This window comes from Papaver somniferum, unplaced genomic scaffold (assembly GCF_003573695.1).
Source record: "Papaver somniferum cultivar HN1 unplaced genomic scaffold, ASM357369v1 unplaced-scaffold_22, whole genome shotgun sequence".
Classification (NCBI taxonomy): domain Eukaryota; kingdom Viridiplantae; phylum Streptophyta; class Magnoliopsida; order Ranunculales; family Papaveraceae; genus Papaver; species Papaver somniferum.
In genome coordinates this window covers 990442-1004860 of record NW_020632152.1, presented here as the reverse complement: position 1 = coordinate 1004860, position 14419 = coordinate 990442, and the positions used below count along the sequence as shown (strand labels likewise).

The following is a 14419-nucleotide window of genomic DNA, read 5'->3' as shown; positions in this document are numbered from 1 at the left end:
GGGGGAAGGTGAGACAGTCAAACAGATAGGGGAAAAAATCAGCATACAAATGTGTACATAATAGATTCCAGATATTTTTACAGGTTTGGGGTACAGATACAAATGTGTACATAATAGATTCCAGATATTTTTACAGGTTTGGGGTACAGATACCGAGTTTTAATTTTCGGTATTCATTATATTACAGAAAGCTTATGTAAACAGAAAACCATAGAAAATAACTGCTCCAACAGAGTGAAGCAAATCATGTTGTATCCTATGCTTTAGAATGACAAACACTTCTAAACAACTCTATTAAAAGAAGGATTAATTAAATTTAACCCCAAACACAGCATCACCTTGACCTAACCACAACAATTATGCCGAGGCTGGTAACATTGAACTCAAATATATATATGCCATTAGAAAGAATACCCATGAATGCATACACTTGTGAAGAGAATATGAAGCATGCTTCACCGGATAACATATCACTGATCTGAGGACTCGGAGGTTAGCATGTTTAATTATGTCTTCTAAAACTAAAACACATAAGCGTACTCTATTGTACAACTCCCTACAAACAAATCAATATTACCTGAACAGTTTAAGAAATAGAAAGAATAATGAACTTGTGGAATACCTGAACCAGCACATTACACGCCATACACAGAAGTTCTTGTCCCTGAACAGCTTCTTGGGGATCCAAGTTCTTTGAAAGTTTAAGCATTTCTCGATACAAATCTCCTCTGTGTACATTAACTTTTTCGGTATCTGGTGAAGGTGAACAGTCAAAAAATACTAATTAGTCATATAGCTTAATTCAAATATATGAACCATGTTACATACTGAGTATAAAAAACAAAAACTCCTTTAAAAACAAACATCCTTAAAAAGTAAACAAGGAAGAGTCTCACCCTGCAAAGGTTGCTTAAACATGAGCCCAAACCACTCTCGTACTCCTGAGATGGTGACCATTTTATTAAATGCTGCTACGGACTCCTCTTTAGTTGTCTTTGTGAGAAGATTATTATGTAGCTCAAACATTTCGTCCTTGGAAAAGTCTTGGAGGAACATCTCAATATCAAAGACGAAGCTATGTAAGTGACTGAACCTGCATTTTTCCAAAATATTGGCTTCAAATAAGAACGGCATCAAGTTACTGTCACAACTGCAAAAGAAAGGGACTCTTGGCAAGGCGACATATTAGAGTACCAGACTTTACTTCTGTATATAAAAGGTAAAGGGACTAATACTAACGTGTAGCTCCTTACAAAATCATTAGGCAGTTCACAGGTGATATTCAAAAGAAAATTCAATGAATAGCAAACAAACTGAACAACATGAGCAACTAATACACACTTACCAAGAGACGGATTATCAGGAGTATCAGGAGAAATTTGATAAATACAGTGCAATCTAAACCCTCCTTACAATGTTACTTTAACAATAGCTCAAACTGTTAGAAGTGCAGGTAACAAAGAAAGAAAGAAAGAAAGAGATGAAAGACAAACTACACCTGTTGAAGTAATCGTAAATAGCCTCCTTCATCTCATTATCTTTCCCACGAAGACGTTTTCTTCTTTCAATTTCTATTTTCGCCCAGTAAGGGCCTCTCACATTCATCGACTCAGTAACTGCTGGTAAATTTTGTATAAACCCTGATGCTTGTGCAATCCTTGTATCAAACTGTGTATCCATTTATAAGAAATCAGTATATATAGTAACATAAGATGGAATAAAAAGAAATATGTGAAGTAACCACTATAACATATAAGGGGGCCTACTTCTTCATCAGATAAATGATCTAACTTGCAAGCAACAATTCTTGGTGGAAACGTCTGAGGACCACTGGTGGTCAAAGAACACCATCTGCTATCATCCTCCAACAAACAGCCTAAGTAGTCTAAGAAACACTCCCAATCATCATTGCTGTAACAAATTAGGAGAGAGGATTTTTAGGCATCCACGAATGTCTACACCAACTACTTACACCTAAATTAACCTATATGGCATGAACAACCATGTATGGATAAGCTAACACTGCTTCCTAGAATAAAAGAATTAGATGAGCATACCACAATTGTAATATTCTCATGAAGACCTCAGCAGCAGCAGCATAGTCACAAGCACGAGCGAGAAGCCTTCCCTGTCAACTTAATGTCAAACGGTAGAAAAGAAACAAAGATATCTTATCTTAGATATAAATTCAGATCAAAACATGCTAATCAATGAGGGATATCATAATATACTATGTACCAATTCTGACTTCTCCGTACATTTAGCCCCAAACCTAGCCAAGTACCCAGTCTCTACCACGATTCCAGGACAGAACTTTCTCATAAGGAAAAATATATATGCAACTGACGATCTTAAAATGATAAGAAATTTAGAAATAGTTTGTGTAACCCTAAGCTATCATATTATTAGTCTTCCTTGGTTGGATTCCCGATACTAAGTTTGTTGTTTGAATCAGGCATTCTTTTCGTTAATGCTACCAGTAGCAAATCCTGTATGAGATTTCACCATGACAAATGTAAAACTAACTAGTTAGTGCAAATACAATGTATAGTATACCATGACAAATGATAAGATCAACGTTAACTGTGTGTTTATACTAGTGAACTAGGAGGTACAGAATTAATTTAAGATGATATATTCCAGTACAAACCAAACAGTGAAAAGAATTATTGATCATCTATCTAGATACCATGTGCAAATCTAGTAAATCCACTCACGCAAAACATGTCAAAAAGAATTATAAGAACTCAGACAGTCCCACTTCAACAGTAAAACTCTAAAGAAGACAAAGATAGGGTACAGAATCATTGAAGTGTGATGCACAATCAATTTGGTTTGGTTGGCTACAAGCCTATAATCTCAAACAGGCAGCTAAAGCTTCAGAAAGTACCTCTATACGTAGTCTGTCAACTTCAATTACAAGAAGATTTGGACCAGATTCAAGGAGAACTTCACGCGCAGTGTCATACTTGCCTTGCTGTTCCAGTACAGAAATATGCACCAGAAGGGCTACAAAAGAATTTAACAGCCATTTGCATGTGTTATCTTTAGAAAAAGAAGAAAAAGAAAAACAGAAAAAGAAAAAGAACAGAAGAGCACACCTTCTGGTTCAAGCAAGCTATGAGCAACAAGATGCTTCTTGATCAAGCCTTCTGCTAAAGGAAATAAATTGGCACCGTTCGTACCATGAAGGACCTGCCACAAGCACCAAAACAAAAGAAAACTTTTTAAGCACTGGTAGTCATACAAAAAAATATCTATTGGCTAAATCTTTAGATCCGTATTTTTCCTTGAACCATAGTTGAGGATTCATGTATCCAATAAACAAGTTGCTGGACCCATGATTCTGCTGTTGAACTAATAATTGAACTTTTTAGTCTTCATATAACACTAATCACGTTTAGTGGAGAACCTGTAATTGCATGCTGCAAAGAGCCCACATCAGATACATTTCTTCTCCAGAGAGTTTGTACATTTTGAGGGCCGTCTGCCAAAAAATATGGACGTAATTAAATATATTAAAGGGTTATTTTTCTTTCTTTTCTTTAAAAGTACCAAACTGGGAATTGCTGCAGGCTTATGGACAAAGTCAAACCTGTTGCTGCTTCAAAAATGCGGACACACGAATATAACAGTTGAAGAGTCCATACAACATGTCCAAACTACTCGGAACAGTATCAGTAGCATACTCGTAACAACTAATTGCTATATCCACTGCAATATTTATCAAGAACTTTTTTTACCACACTGGTGATTGAAGAACAAAAAATTAAAAATATCCATTTTCACAAGTAGCACAGGCTGTGGGACAAGTGGTGTAGCTGTTCTATGAGTATTTTTAGCACAAGAAATGCCTAATCTCAACAAAAATAATAAATAATAGCACGATTTTTTTATGCTTCTTTAAGGAGAAGTTGATTTAGAGACTGCTAGAACAAGACATCCTAGAACTTAAAGAACATTTACTTACTTCGACCAAGTTTTTGACAAACAGCATGTACAGCACTGAGCATCTTATCGTCGGTGAGAGCTGGTAGGTCTTTCAACAACTTTTCTCTGGCTTCTAAGCACCACTGTAATGCTTCTTCATGTTTTCCCATTTTCTCCCCTACAAGAGCCTTCAATGCCTAAAATGAAAGACAATTTACAGAAAGGTGAAGATTGTCTCCAATTCTCTAAAGAACAGATACATAGATTACATGGAAGAAATTGATTAAAACAAGAACCAGTTAAACTTATCAAAGTCAAAGCAAAGCAAGTTTTGTCTTCAAGAATTAAAAATTTCGTACATAGATCTAAAGAAACACAGAAGTTACTTTCATATGACCGGTTCTTGAAACAATAAGGTAAAAATAACATCGAACTAACTGATGCAGTGACAATACAGTAAGATGCAGGAAATCAGAAATCCAATCAAAAGAAAAAACTACTGAAACAGTTGCTTCTACTATATTGATAGCAAGATTTCCTAAATTAAAACAACAGCAACTTAATCTGAATCTTGAGAAACTTAATCAAATTCTTGACTAACTTAGATTCACAAAATTCATAGCAAAATTCCTTAAATCTAAACTACAACAGCTTATTCCAGTTCTTGATTATCTCAAAATCTCACTACTATCATAACAATGCTACTACCACCATCTCCACTACCACACTACTGAAACAGTTGCTTCTATATTATCATAATCCGATTCTATCTACATTCTACAGCAGCAATAGTAAAAAAATCTTTCTCAAACTCCACCATCATCAACACCTTCATCAGCTTAATCCGATTCCATACTATGCTAATCCGATTCTTGATCATCCTAATCCGACTCTCCATCAACTTAATCAGAAAATCCATCTCAAACTCCACCGCCAACACAATCCAAAAATTAGGTCGCAAGAACTCAAAAACAAATTCCTAAATCAAGATTTCCCAAATCTCCACCAACAACAACTTAATCCGTTTCTTGATCAACTCAAATCCAAACCGATTTACACAAAACGTAAAACAAACAAACCGATTCTTGATGAATTCGTATGATTAATAAGAAAAAACAAAGTTAAACTTACCGGAACGTAAGCAGATTTAGCGAATTTAGGTTCTAATTGAACGATTTGCTTCATAGCGTTCCTGTACTGTCCATTCTCATAATCGGTGACAATCGGACGAATCTTCCTGTCCGGTATACCGCCATACGTTCTCTGCGCCATTCCCATTACCAAGAAGAAGAACCAATTTCTAGGGTTTTAGTTGCAGAGAAAAAAAAAATTCTAGAAAGAAGATGAAGGAAAATGAGAGAAACGAGGAATTTTCTAGAATTTTTCCTTTTTAGTGTGATTTTTAGTAGACTATGGGGACTATTTATAACCTAAAGTGCGGCGGGAAAGGGAAGAAGAAAATGAGGTCAGGTTGAAGAGAGATTATGTTTCTCCGTTTAAGTACACGTGACTGGGATATTATATCTCTTCCATTTGCAGGGATTGATGATTGATCGGATGAATGTTAGCCGTTCAGATTTGATCTCCGGAAGGTTCTCGATGGGTTTGGGGTTCCGGCACTGGAAGCCTGATGAGACTTACAAAATCCTACTCGTGAATATATTTCTGAGACGGTGAACGTCATGATTCAAGAATTCAGAATTGATCTTGTAGGGTTATGTTTACAGATTTGTGAGTGTTATTTTATTTTTTTTGAGAGCCTCTAAGAAGATGCATAAGATTTGAGGTCAAAAACAAATTCTCGTGACATACACAAAAAAATAAAAAAAGAAATTGACCAATATGATAAGCTTGTAATTTGAAATAATATGGAAGATGGTAAGAAAAAATTATTACTTTCACGATAACATTATTAAACTCATTCGAATACGTAAGTTTCGGCTAAGAAATCGTGCATATTGATGTTAATAGACGATATATTACACTTTAATACGTTAATAATACAAATTTTAGTTTTACTATGATTTTTTGCACCCACAAACCAAAGAAAAGATTCACAAAAACTCATACCTTTTTTTTCTAAAACTTAGAATGTAGTCTGCGCAAGTGACCCAATTTACACCCCTTCCCTCTGTCTCTGTCAGTTGGGTGCCTTTTCTGTATGTCATTTTTTTATAATATTGATGTGAGACAGAAATACAGATAAATCGTAATTAGGATGCACTAAGTTTGACATTTAGCTGGTTGTTCTTTTTTGCTAGAAAAGTAACAGGTTGATTGTTATTGAGATTAGTAAATTGGTTGATATGAATGCCATCAGTCGGGATTAGCAATGCCAATCCATCAATTTCATCTACTTAGACTAATATCTCTTGGATATGATATATTATTAGAAAAGTGTTGCAGTATTTTAATGTTGCAGAACTATGCAACTAGGATCTTATTACCGAGATACGGAGGAAAAGAGAAGAAGGGTTTCTATTCATTAATATGAGTTACATAATACGTAGATTATGGAAATGAGAGGGCACCAAGTACACCATCAAGTTTTGCGTTTGGGAACGCGTATGGACAAAACACAATACAATCAAATGTAGGTCAAAGCAAAGACCCTCGAAGAAGATTGTATATAGAGTTTCTCTCCTTCTCTTCCAGAATCAATACGTATAGACCAAAGGTTTTTGTACGATTGTGTATAAGAGTTCTTGAACGATCTCAAAAAGCAATATAGTCATATCTGAATTAAGAGGATCCAAATTCTAACAAGTATGAAACTTGCAATCTATCTTTCAATTAAACAAGAACTAGTCTTGTTTTTATCTCAAATAATAAGGACTTAAACTATCTATATTGATTGATTCGCGTGCTACTTGTGTTATTCCTATTATAAGGATAAATAATATAATGCGGAAAAGGAAAAATACATGACACCAGAAATTTTGTTAACGAGGAAAATTGCATCTACACAAAAACCCCGAGACCTCTTCTAACTTTGAACACCATATTGTATCAAACCGCTATGGACACTAGCCAACTATGAGACTTCATACTAGAAAGTAGTTGAGACCGAATTAACCCTCTGAGCAATTCAGCTGCAGTCGCGTTCCTTATGTCCCTTGAACCTCACAAAATTCTACGCATTTGAGTCCCTTGGATGACATCATTTACAGCCTAAGAGTTGCTTCAACCTCATTGAACACTTTTGATACCTACCTATGCCTAACAGACAAGCCTATTTGATTTTCCTTTTGATATGTTTGAATATAGGTTTAGATAACTGTTTGTAGTATATAAAGTCCAACAAATCACATCAACCTTCATTCTTAAAAATGTGCATACTCAAGAGAAACCCTATAATGTCGTTAAGAGTCCACCTCAACATTTTGAAATTATTGATGTTTCTACTCTTAATATCGATTTTGTTATGCCACGACTAAACTCTAGCTCGTAAAATCATTTGTTATGTTAAGTTTTTGGATTTTCCTATTTTATGGCTTAAACAATTGAAGTTTCATAAGCATTAAAAGTATGTTGTTCGTTGGAATGGACGCTTGTAATACTTGCCGAATTTGAGGGAGAGTTGTTCAAAAAGGGGAGGACACAGTCCTTCTTATGCACACTATTTTGATGTTGGTTTGAAGTTTTTCAAGCGGGTGAAGGATATTGGAGTGACTATTCGGAAACATGCATATTTTAGTGCTAGCATCTTGGAGGATACTAGTGCTTTCCTACGAAAGTTTCCTGAAAGTTGTTAATGCGAAATATATGATAAATAATGATCTTCGTCGTTGTTCTCGACTTTATGACCCCGGTGGCAATGGTGTTTATCTTTATATACCGAACTCAAGGTATTTGATCGATGACGGTCTTCGTCGTCATTTCCGACTCTATGATCCTTACAAGGGCATTTGTCTCTCTAAATTGAATTCGAGGTCGAGTTCTTTTCAAGAACGGGGCCCTAATATAAGACATCCTAATCATATTATAACTTATTATTAGGTTTTCCTAGGACTTCCTTTTCCTAGTATTATTGGTTTATTTCTTAGTTTAATTTGTTTTTTTTTTAGTTATAATGCTTTTAGGAAATATTGAAGTTAATATAAGAAGGTCTTGTATTGTAGAGAAAGCTAATAGAATTCTACAAGCAATATTATTATTTGATTAATATCAAAATTATTTTCTTATTTAGTAATCTTTACTTTGTTATTGCTTTTGTGAATCTATTGATCTCACACTAATTTTTATTATTGATTGTATTTTTGATCTAAATCATACGTTTCCGTGTGTTACAACTAAGATAAAATAATAACATACAACAATATATACTCCCTCCGTCCCACCAAACATGACTTATTTCAAGTTTGCACAATTATTAAGGCAAAGATGAGGGGAGGATTTAAGTATTGTTTCCAATTATACCCTCACGGATAACAAAAAGTAAAATTAGAAATGACATATATCAATTGGAAAACATTTTAAAACACATGCTTAGCGAATATTATAAACACGACTATCAAATTATACATATTTTTTATACTAAGATTCAATAAAAAAATAATCTATCAAAAGAGTAATTTTGGAAATATGACATTTTTTTTATTTATAAGGGTTAACCTTAGAGGGACACAAATTTAAAATGAAAAGGTCATATTTGGTGGGACAGAGGTAGTACAAGATAACCTTCAACGCTCTCTTAATTGAAATATTAATAATACCATCATCATCATAATCATCATGAAACATTAATAGTTACAATAGCATCATTGATTTCTTGTCACCATACTCCATTAGAGCAGGGATACTTCTTCTTCATCATCATTTGTTTTACAAACATTCGCTTGCTCGTACTTTAATTTTTCACGACGGAATTTTTAAATATGTCTAAATTTCTAACAATAATAGCACTGTAATGGCTTCTTATTGTTATCCATGTACCAAGAATCATTAGTAACACAACTCGTTCGCTTGCAAATTGAATATGACTAAGAATTGAATATTACATTCATTCCTTCCTTTTCCATAGCTATGACATAAGAGCTATCTCATCATTTAGTAGACCTCCACCTGCATCGTGTTGATTTATTCATTGCTCATGAGCCAACAATGGCATAGTTCATCAATTAAAAAGAACATCATTAACCAAACCACGTAGTTAAAATTTATAGTAAAACAACGAAGAATCTTCTCAACCACGGTAACATCGGTAAAATTCTCCCATGAACTCTCACTATGTTGACAATTTACATTGTTCTCGTGAAATATTATTATAACAGACTCTTCTAAACTCATTCGAAGTAATTCAAACTCCGAATTAAATGCTTGAAGTTGTTGCCTTTTAGCCCATTGTTGACCCTTGATACTTCTTGTTTATGGAATCCCAAATATTCTTGAAAGTTTCTTTTCTTAGAATTTTTTCCAAGATTGAATGATTTATTGTCGGAAAGAGATAGTTATTTTTCCTCAAATCTTTCAATTTCAAGCTTTCAAGTTTGGCCTTCTGTGTGGTGGATAAGACAACATCTTCTGCTGGTTTTATTACTTATCATTTCTTATAATTATCATTCATAATAATAAAAAATAAAATAAAATAGTATGGAAAAAAACATCCAAACCCTAATGAATTTCATCATCATCAAATATGGAAAGCACAAGGAGAAACAAAAAGTAAAATAAAATGGAAACCGATTTGAAAATAGAAATTGAAATTGGGGGAGTGTTGGCTATGAAAACCAAAAAAGAATTTCAATTCCAGTACCCGTTACGGTTCATACCCCGTGAGAGTGGAATGAAAATTTCAAAAGAATATGGGTTCTTCGGTTTTGTTTCACAACATGATCAAAGAAGGGAAATGGATGATCTTGCTTAATCATCTATGATACTGGTGATTGGTTCTTATTATGTTGTGCTTTTCTTTCTCCATCCCATCATATCTACAGCAAACATCAACTTATCATTTATTCTTATGATGATCCCAAAGGAACAACAACTTAATTCGCAAAATAATAATAATAACGATAATATTTTGTGCATACTCTTAGAGTCTTGTTAATGCTTGTATCAGTTGTTAATTCAATTATTTGTGGTGGTTATTTCGGGTGCACAATAAGACTTTTTTTTTGTTATTTCGACCCAAAACTTATTCATATTGAGTAAAGTTTTTTTATCTTGTGTGTTAATCCTCAATATACATTTTCATTATTCTCAAATTAGGCTTGTATTAGTTGCCCATTTTAACCCTAAACTAATTGGAGATCTTATAAAGATTAATGTGTGGCTTCATCTTTTTAACATACTCTAGTAAGTTCTTTCATCTTCTTATTCACTTTTCAAATCCGAGAAGGAACGGTGTTGTTGCTGGTGAAATTTTTTCATCATCCTCCCAAATTCTCACTGCATCATCTTCTTTTTCTTCAACTTGTAAGTTCCTTCTTTGAGATTCTTTAGTTTTACTTATTTGTGGTGGTTGTAATGTTCTTCCTTCAATTTCTCAAAAGGATTTTTTTTTTCTGTCATCTCGACTCAAAATTTATTCCTTTTTCGACCAAATTCGTTTGCTCATGTGCATTAAATTTATAGATACATTATAAGAGAATTGTCACGGATTGTATTAAGTTTTAATTTTGATTATTTGTGGTGGTTATCATATTTTTGTTGTTTGCCCAATATTTTTTTCTGTTATTTTCTACAAATTTATTAGTTCTGCGCCAAGTTCCTCCATTCTTGTGTATTAATCTTTAATATACATTATTACGTACTTGTTAATGCTTGTATTATTTATTAATTTTAACGATTCGTGTTGGTTGTCATAGTTTTTCATCAGTTTGCTCAATACGGCTATTTTTTTTAGTCATTTTCACCCAAAATCTATTCTTGTTGAGCATGTTACCTTTAATTTTATGTATTAATCTTTAATTAACACTCTTAGAGAATTCTTAAGGGTTAAGTTGTTACTTTCAACAAGGTTTTTTTGTTTTGTAGTTGTTATCATGTTCCTTCTTCGGTTTGCTTAGTAAGGTTCTTTTTTGTGATTCAATTCAATATCTTTTTTTTGTCATTCCTTTGCTCATGCGTATTAATATTTGACATTCATTTTAAGAGACTTGTTAAGGATTGCATTATTTATTGATTTTACTTATTTTTGGTTGTTATCATGTTCGACCCATAATTTATTCCTTTTTTACTTTCGTGTACTTCATTTTATATTCTTAGATACTTGTGAATGCTTGATTAAGTTATTAATTTCAATTATTTTTGGTTCTTATCATATTTTTTATTCAGTTTCCTCGGTATGGATTTTTTTTTTTTGTCATTTTGACCCAAAATCTAATACTTTTTAGTCAAATTCCTGCAACCTTGTTTAGTTATTAATTTTCACTATATACTCTTAGAGACTTGTTAAGGCTTGTATTAGTTGTGGTGGTTATCAACCCAAGATACAAGACCACTAGTTCCTACTTAATTTGTAAATAAGTGGAACAACTTGATTACCAGGTTTGCTACCAACCGAAATATCAGCTCAAAAAGATGTAAGTAGCTAATTTTAAGCTTTTATAGATGAGTGTGTGCAGTAAGAGAAAATTGATAAGAGACTGATTTCCAATAATATGATGTACTATATGATTTCTTAACTTTGCTTGGCAACCAACCTGATAAAGGATGAACGATATTTGTCTTGAATAATATTGCACCAAAGGTTTCCATTCTCTCGAAAAATTCCCCAATACTATTTTATGAGCCAGTCTCTATTATGATTCTTAGTGTTCTAACACCAATACCAACATCACTGATATGACTATAAGCTAAAAACCAACTAGCCAAATGAATACTCTTGTATCATCCTTTTTATCCCAGAAGAAGTTTCTAATCTTCTTCTCTAGTTTTTTAATCACATAAATAAGAGCTCTAAAAGTCAAGAAGTAATATATTGGTAAATTAGATAAAACAGACTTAATTATTATGGGGATTTCACCTTTTTTTGGAGAGACTGACTTGCTTCCAAGTTGCCAATTTCTTATGGAAACTTTCAAGTGTAGGATCCCAAATTGAAGTCCATTTTTATTTAGAGCCAAGAGACATGCCAAGATATCTTGTAGGATGTACATCCGTCAAGCAACCAAGTATATATATCTTTCTAGCTATAGAGTTAGGTGAGGAGTATCACTGATGAGTGCTAAAAAGTGCATATTTATATATATTTTTCTTGGCATTTACCTCATCCTTTGTGCATTAATTCTACATTTTATCCCATATTCTGTATTTTCATTGTTTTCAAGAATAAATATTTTTCTTACTTAATTTTATATTTTTAGGTAATAAATAAAGTTTGGATGAATTGCGGAGCGGAATAGAGCAGAAAAGTAGTGAAAAGCCGGGAGGAGTTACGCAAGGAAGCCGCGAAGAACGTTGTGCACAAAACCAAGAGGCTAGGAATGGTCTTGAAGAAGAAGAATTGATCTTAAAGAAGAAGTGGGCTCTAGATTGTCCAAGCCCAAAACTCATTTCTCAAACCCAAATTCTAAACTCAAAGCCTAAAACCCAAATCCATTCCCGCCTCCGCCTGTAGCCGTCAGATTGGATCTCAGCTGAATCCAATGGTCGCTTCAGTAAAGTGCATCAAAATCCGAGGTTCTTGTCAAACACCATAGTGCTTAAATTCCAAGCCTTCAGATTAGATTGCCTTTGAATCCTACGGTCGCTCCTATGCCTGTGCATCAAATATCGATACTCCCGCTTAAACTACAACACCTAACCTAATCTTGCACCGTTAACTTCGTTGTATTTTACATCCAACGGTTGCTACAAACTCTGTTCCATCTCACCGTCCGATCCACCTACCATCTCCATATCCTAAGGCTTCAGCTTGCGATACATCAAACTTTTCTGTACCGACTCACACCGAAATAACCCTAGCATATATAACCCCAAAATAGACCTAACCCTAATCATTTTCACTCCCCTCTTCTCTTCCTTCTACCCGTACCACCACCAACTCCACTGCCGCTCCACCGTACCACCATGTCCGCCACCACCAACTCTGCCACAACCACACCACCTTCTTTATCATCACCACCACCTACCGCACATGGTAACTTTCAATCAACTTCATCAACATCACACGATTTCAGTGACGTGTGGAATTGATGAGAATGATTGCATGTTATCAATCGAAGCTAGAAAAGGCATGGGAAGGAGCAGTGAAGTCAGAGGAAGGATGGGTCAGCGATTGATTGAAGAAATTGCGCCATCAAAGTAAGATTTTACGAAACCCTAATTTCTCAATTTTTGGGATTTTTATAGAAAACCCTAATTTCTGTTAGGAGAAGCAATGAATTAGTTATGGGTTCAATTTGTACTGTCAAATATTAGGTAAATCATATACCTAATTTCACTGTTTGAATTTGGGTATTTTTCTATAAACCCTAAAATGGGTATTGGGTATAAAAGGGAACTGTGGGTTTGTGTGTGAGGTTTTATGCCTGGATTAGCCAGAGCACCACCTCAGAGGCCTGGACTAGCCAGTGCCCTCAATTATCCATGTTCTGTGAATTTCTATTATAGTTCTTAATTCAGTTAATTTCCATTTCAAATGTTAATTATGTTTATCATGTTTTTGTAATTGCTCACCATGTGTGTGTTGTTTGAATTACCTTGTATGATGTTTATTGTTGTTCACAAGATTAGCATGAGCTAAGTTGCACTGGCTAAGGCTCAGATGAAGCCTAGTGCACTGTTAAATGATGAATTATTAGAATAGTCGTCTTAATGCTTGCCTTGCTTGAGTAATGGGAAGAAGTCAGTGCTCTGATATGCCTGTGATTGGCTGTGCTGTCAAAAGCCTTTTAAACCACTGTCGCTGGTCTCTCGAATGCATTTAGCGTATGCACTAAGGAAATCCTACCTATACCACTGTCGATGGTCTCTCGAATGCATTTAGCGTATGCACTAAGCCTTTTAAACCACTAAGTGTCCCTAGTGGACGAGTTGAAGTCTCGTGAAGGTTTGCTTAGAACGTACCTACAAAGTTCTAGGTCAAAATATAAGCTCAGATTCCATCAAATGTGACATGTGCAAGTCATTTAAAGCTCACAGCAAAATGGAGATGTCAATCTAGCTATGTAAGGCACAATCCTAGCACTGATAACAAAAAAAAAGACATGTGATAAGAGTGTAAAGTGTATCTACACATGTGTAAAGAAAGATCTGAAGTTATGACTACTAATCACCAAGAGATAGTTTCTCAGGCTAAGAACCAAGGTCGAAATCTAGCTAGCTGTCCGGACTTTACGAGAATTGTGAATGAGTTGGAGGTATTTCACAATTACTCGCGTTGTACATCAATGGCATACACCCTTCCTTGCTTATTACAATGAAACAACAAAAGATGACTCTTTACATGACTCTTATTTACATTGACTACTCTCTTTTATTTTTGGAACAAGAGAGGATGGAATTGATAAATACTTGATTTTTTTGTATTTTTCTGATATTT

The 14419-nt window shown here is 34.3% G+C and overlaps 1 protein-coding gene across 2 annotated transcripts in view; it reads right to left on the bottom strand.

Annotated features, from left to right (window-relative positions):
• Positions 1-5405, bottom strand: part of LOC113340636 (N-terminal acetyltransferase B complex auxiliary subunit NAA25-like) — a 9409-nt gene extending 4004 nt beyond the window's left edge. The window contains exons 1-11 of one of the 2 annotated variants that reach the window (XM_026585758.1): positions 5062-5405; positions 3971-4127; positions 3596-3714; positions 3413-3487; positions 3102-3195; positions 2891-3009; positions 2058-2128; positions 1767-1911; positions 1499-1668; positions 897-1093; positions 623-753 (exon numbers count right to left, since the gene is read on the bottom strand). In XM_026585758.1, the coding sequence (XP_026441543.1) occupies positions 623-753; positions 897-1093; positions 1499-1668; positions 1767-1911; positions 2058-2128; positions 2891-3009; positions 3102-3195; positions 3413-3487; positions 3596-3714; positions 3971-4127; positions 5062-5208 (1425 nt within the window). In that variant the 5' untranslated portion in view covers positions 5209-5405. The remainder of the gene's footprint in view (positions 1-622; positions 754-896; positions 1094-1498; positions 1669-1766; positions 1912-2057; positions 2129-2890; positions 3010-3101; positions 3196-3412; positions 3488-3595; positions 3715-3970; positions 4128-5061) is intronic. The other variant, XM_026585759.1, reaches the window with a different exon arrangement.
• Positions 5406-14419: the final 9014 nt, after the last annotated feature.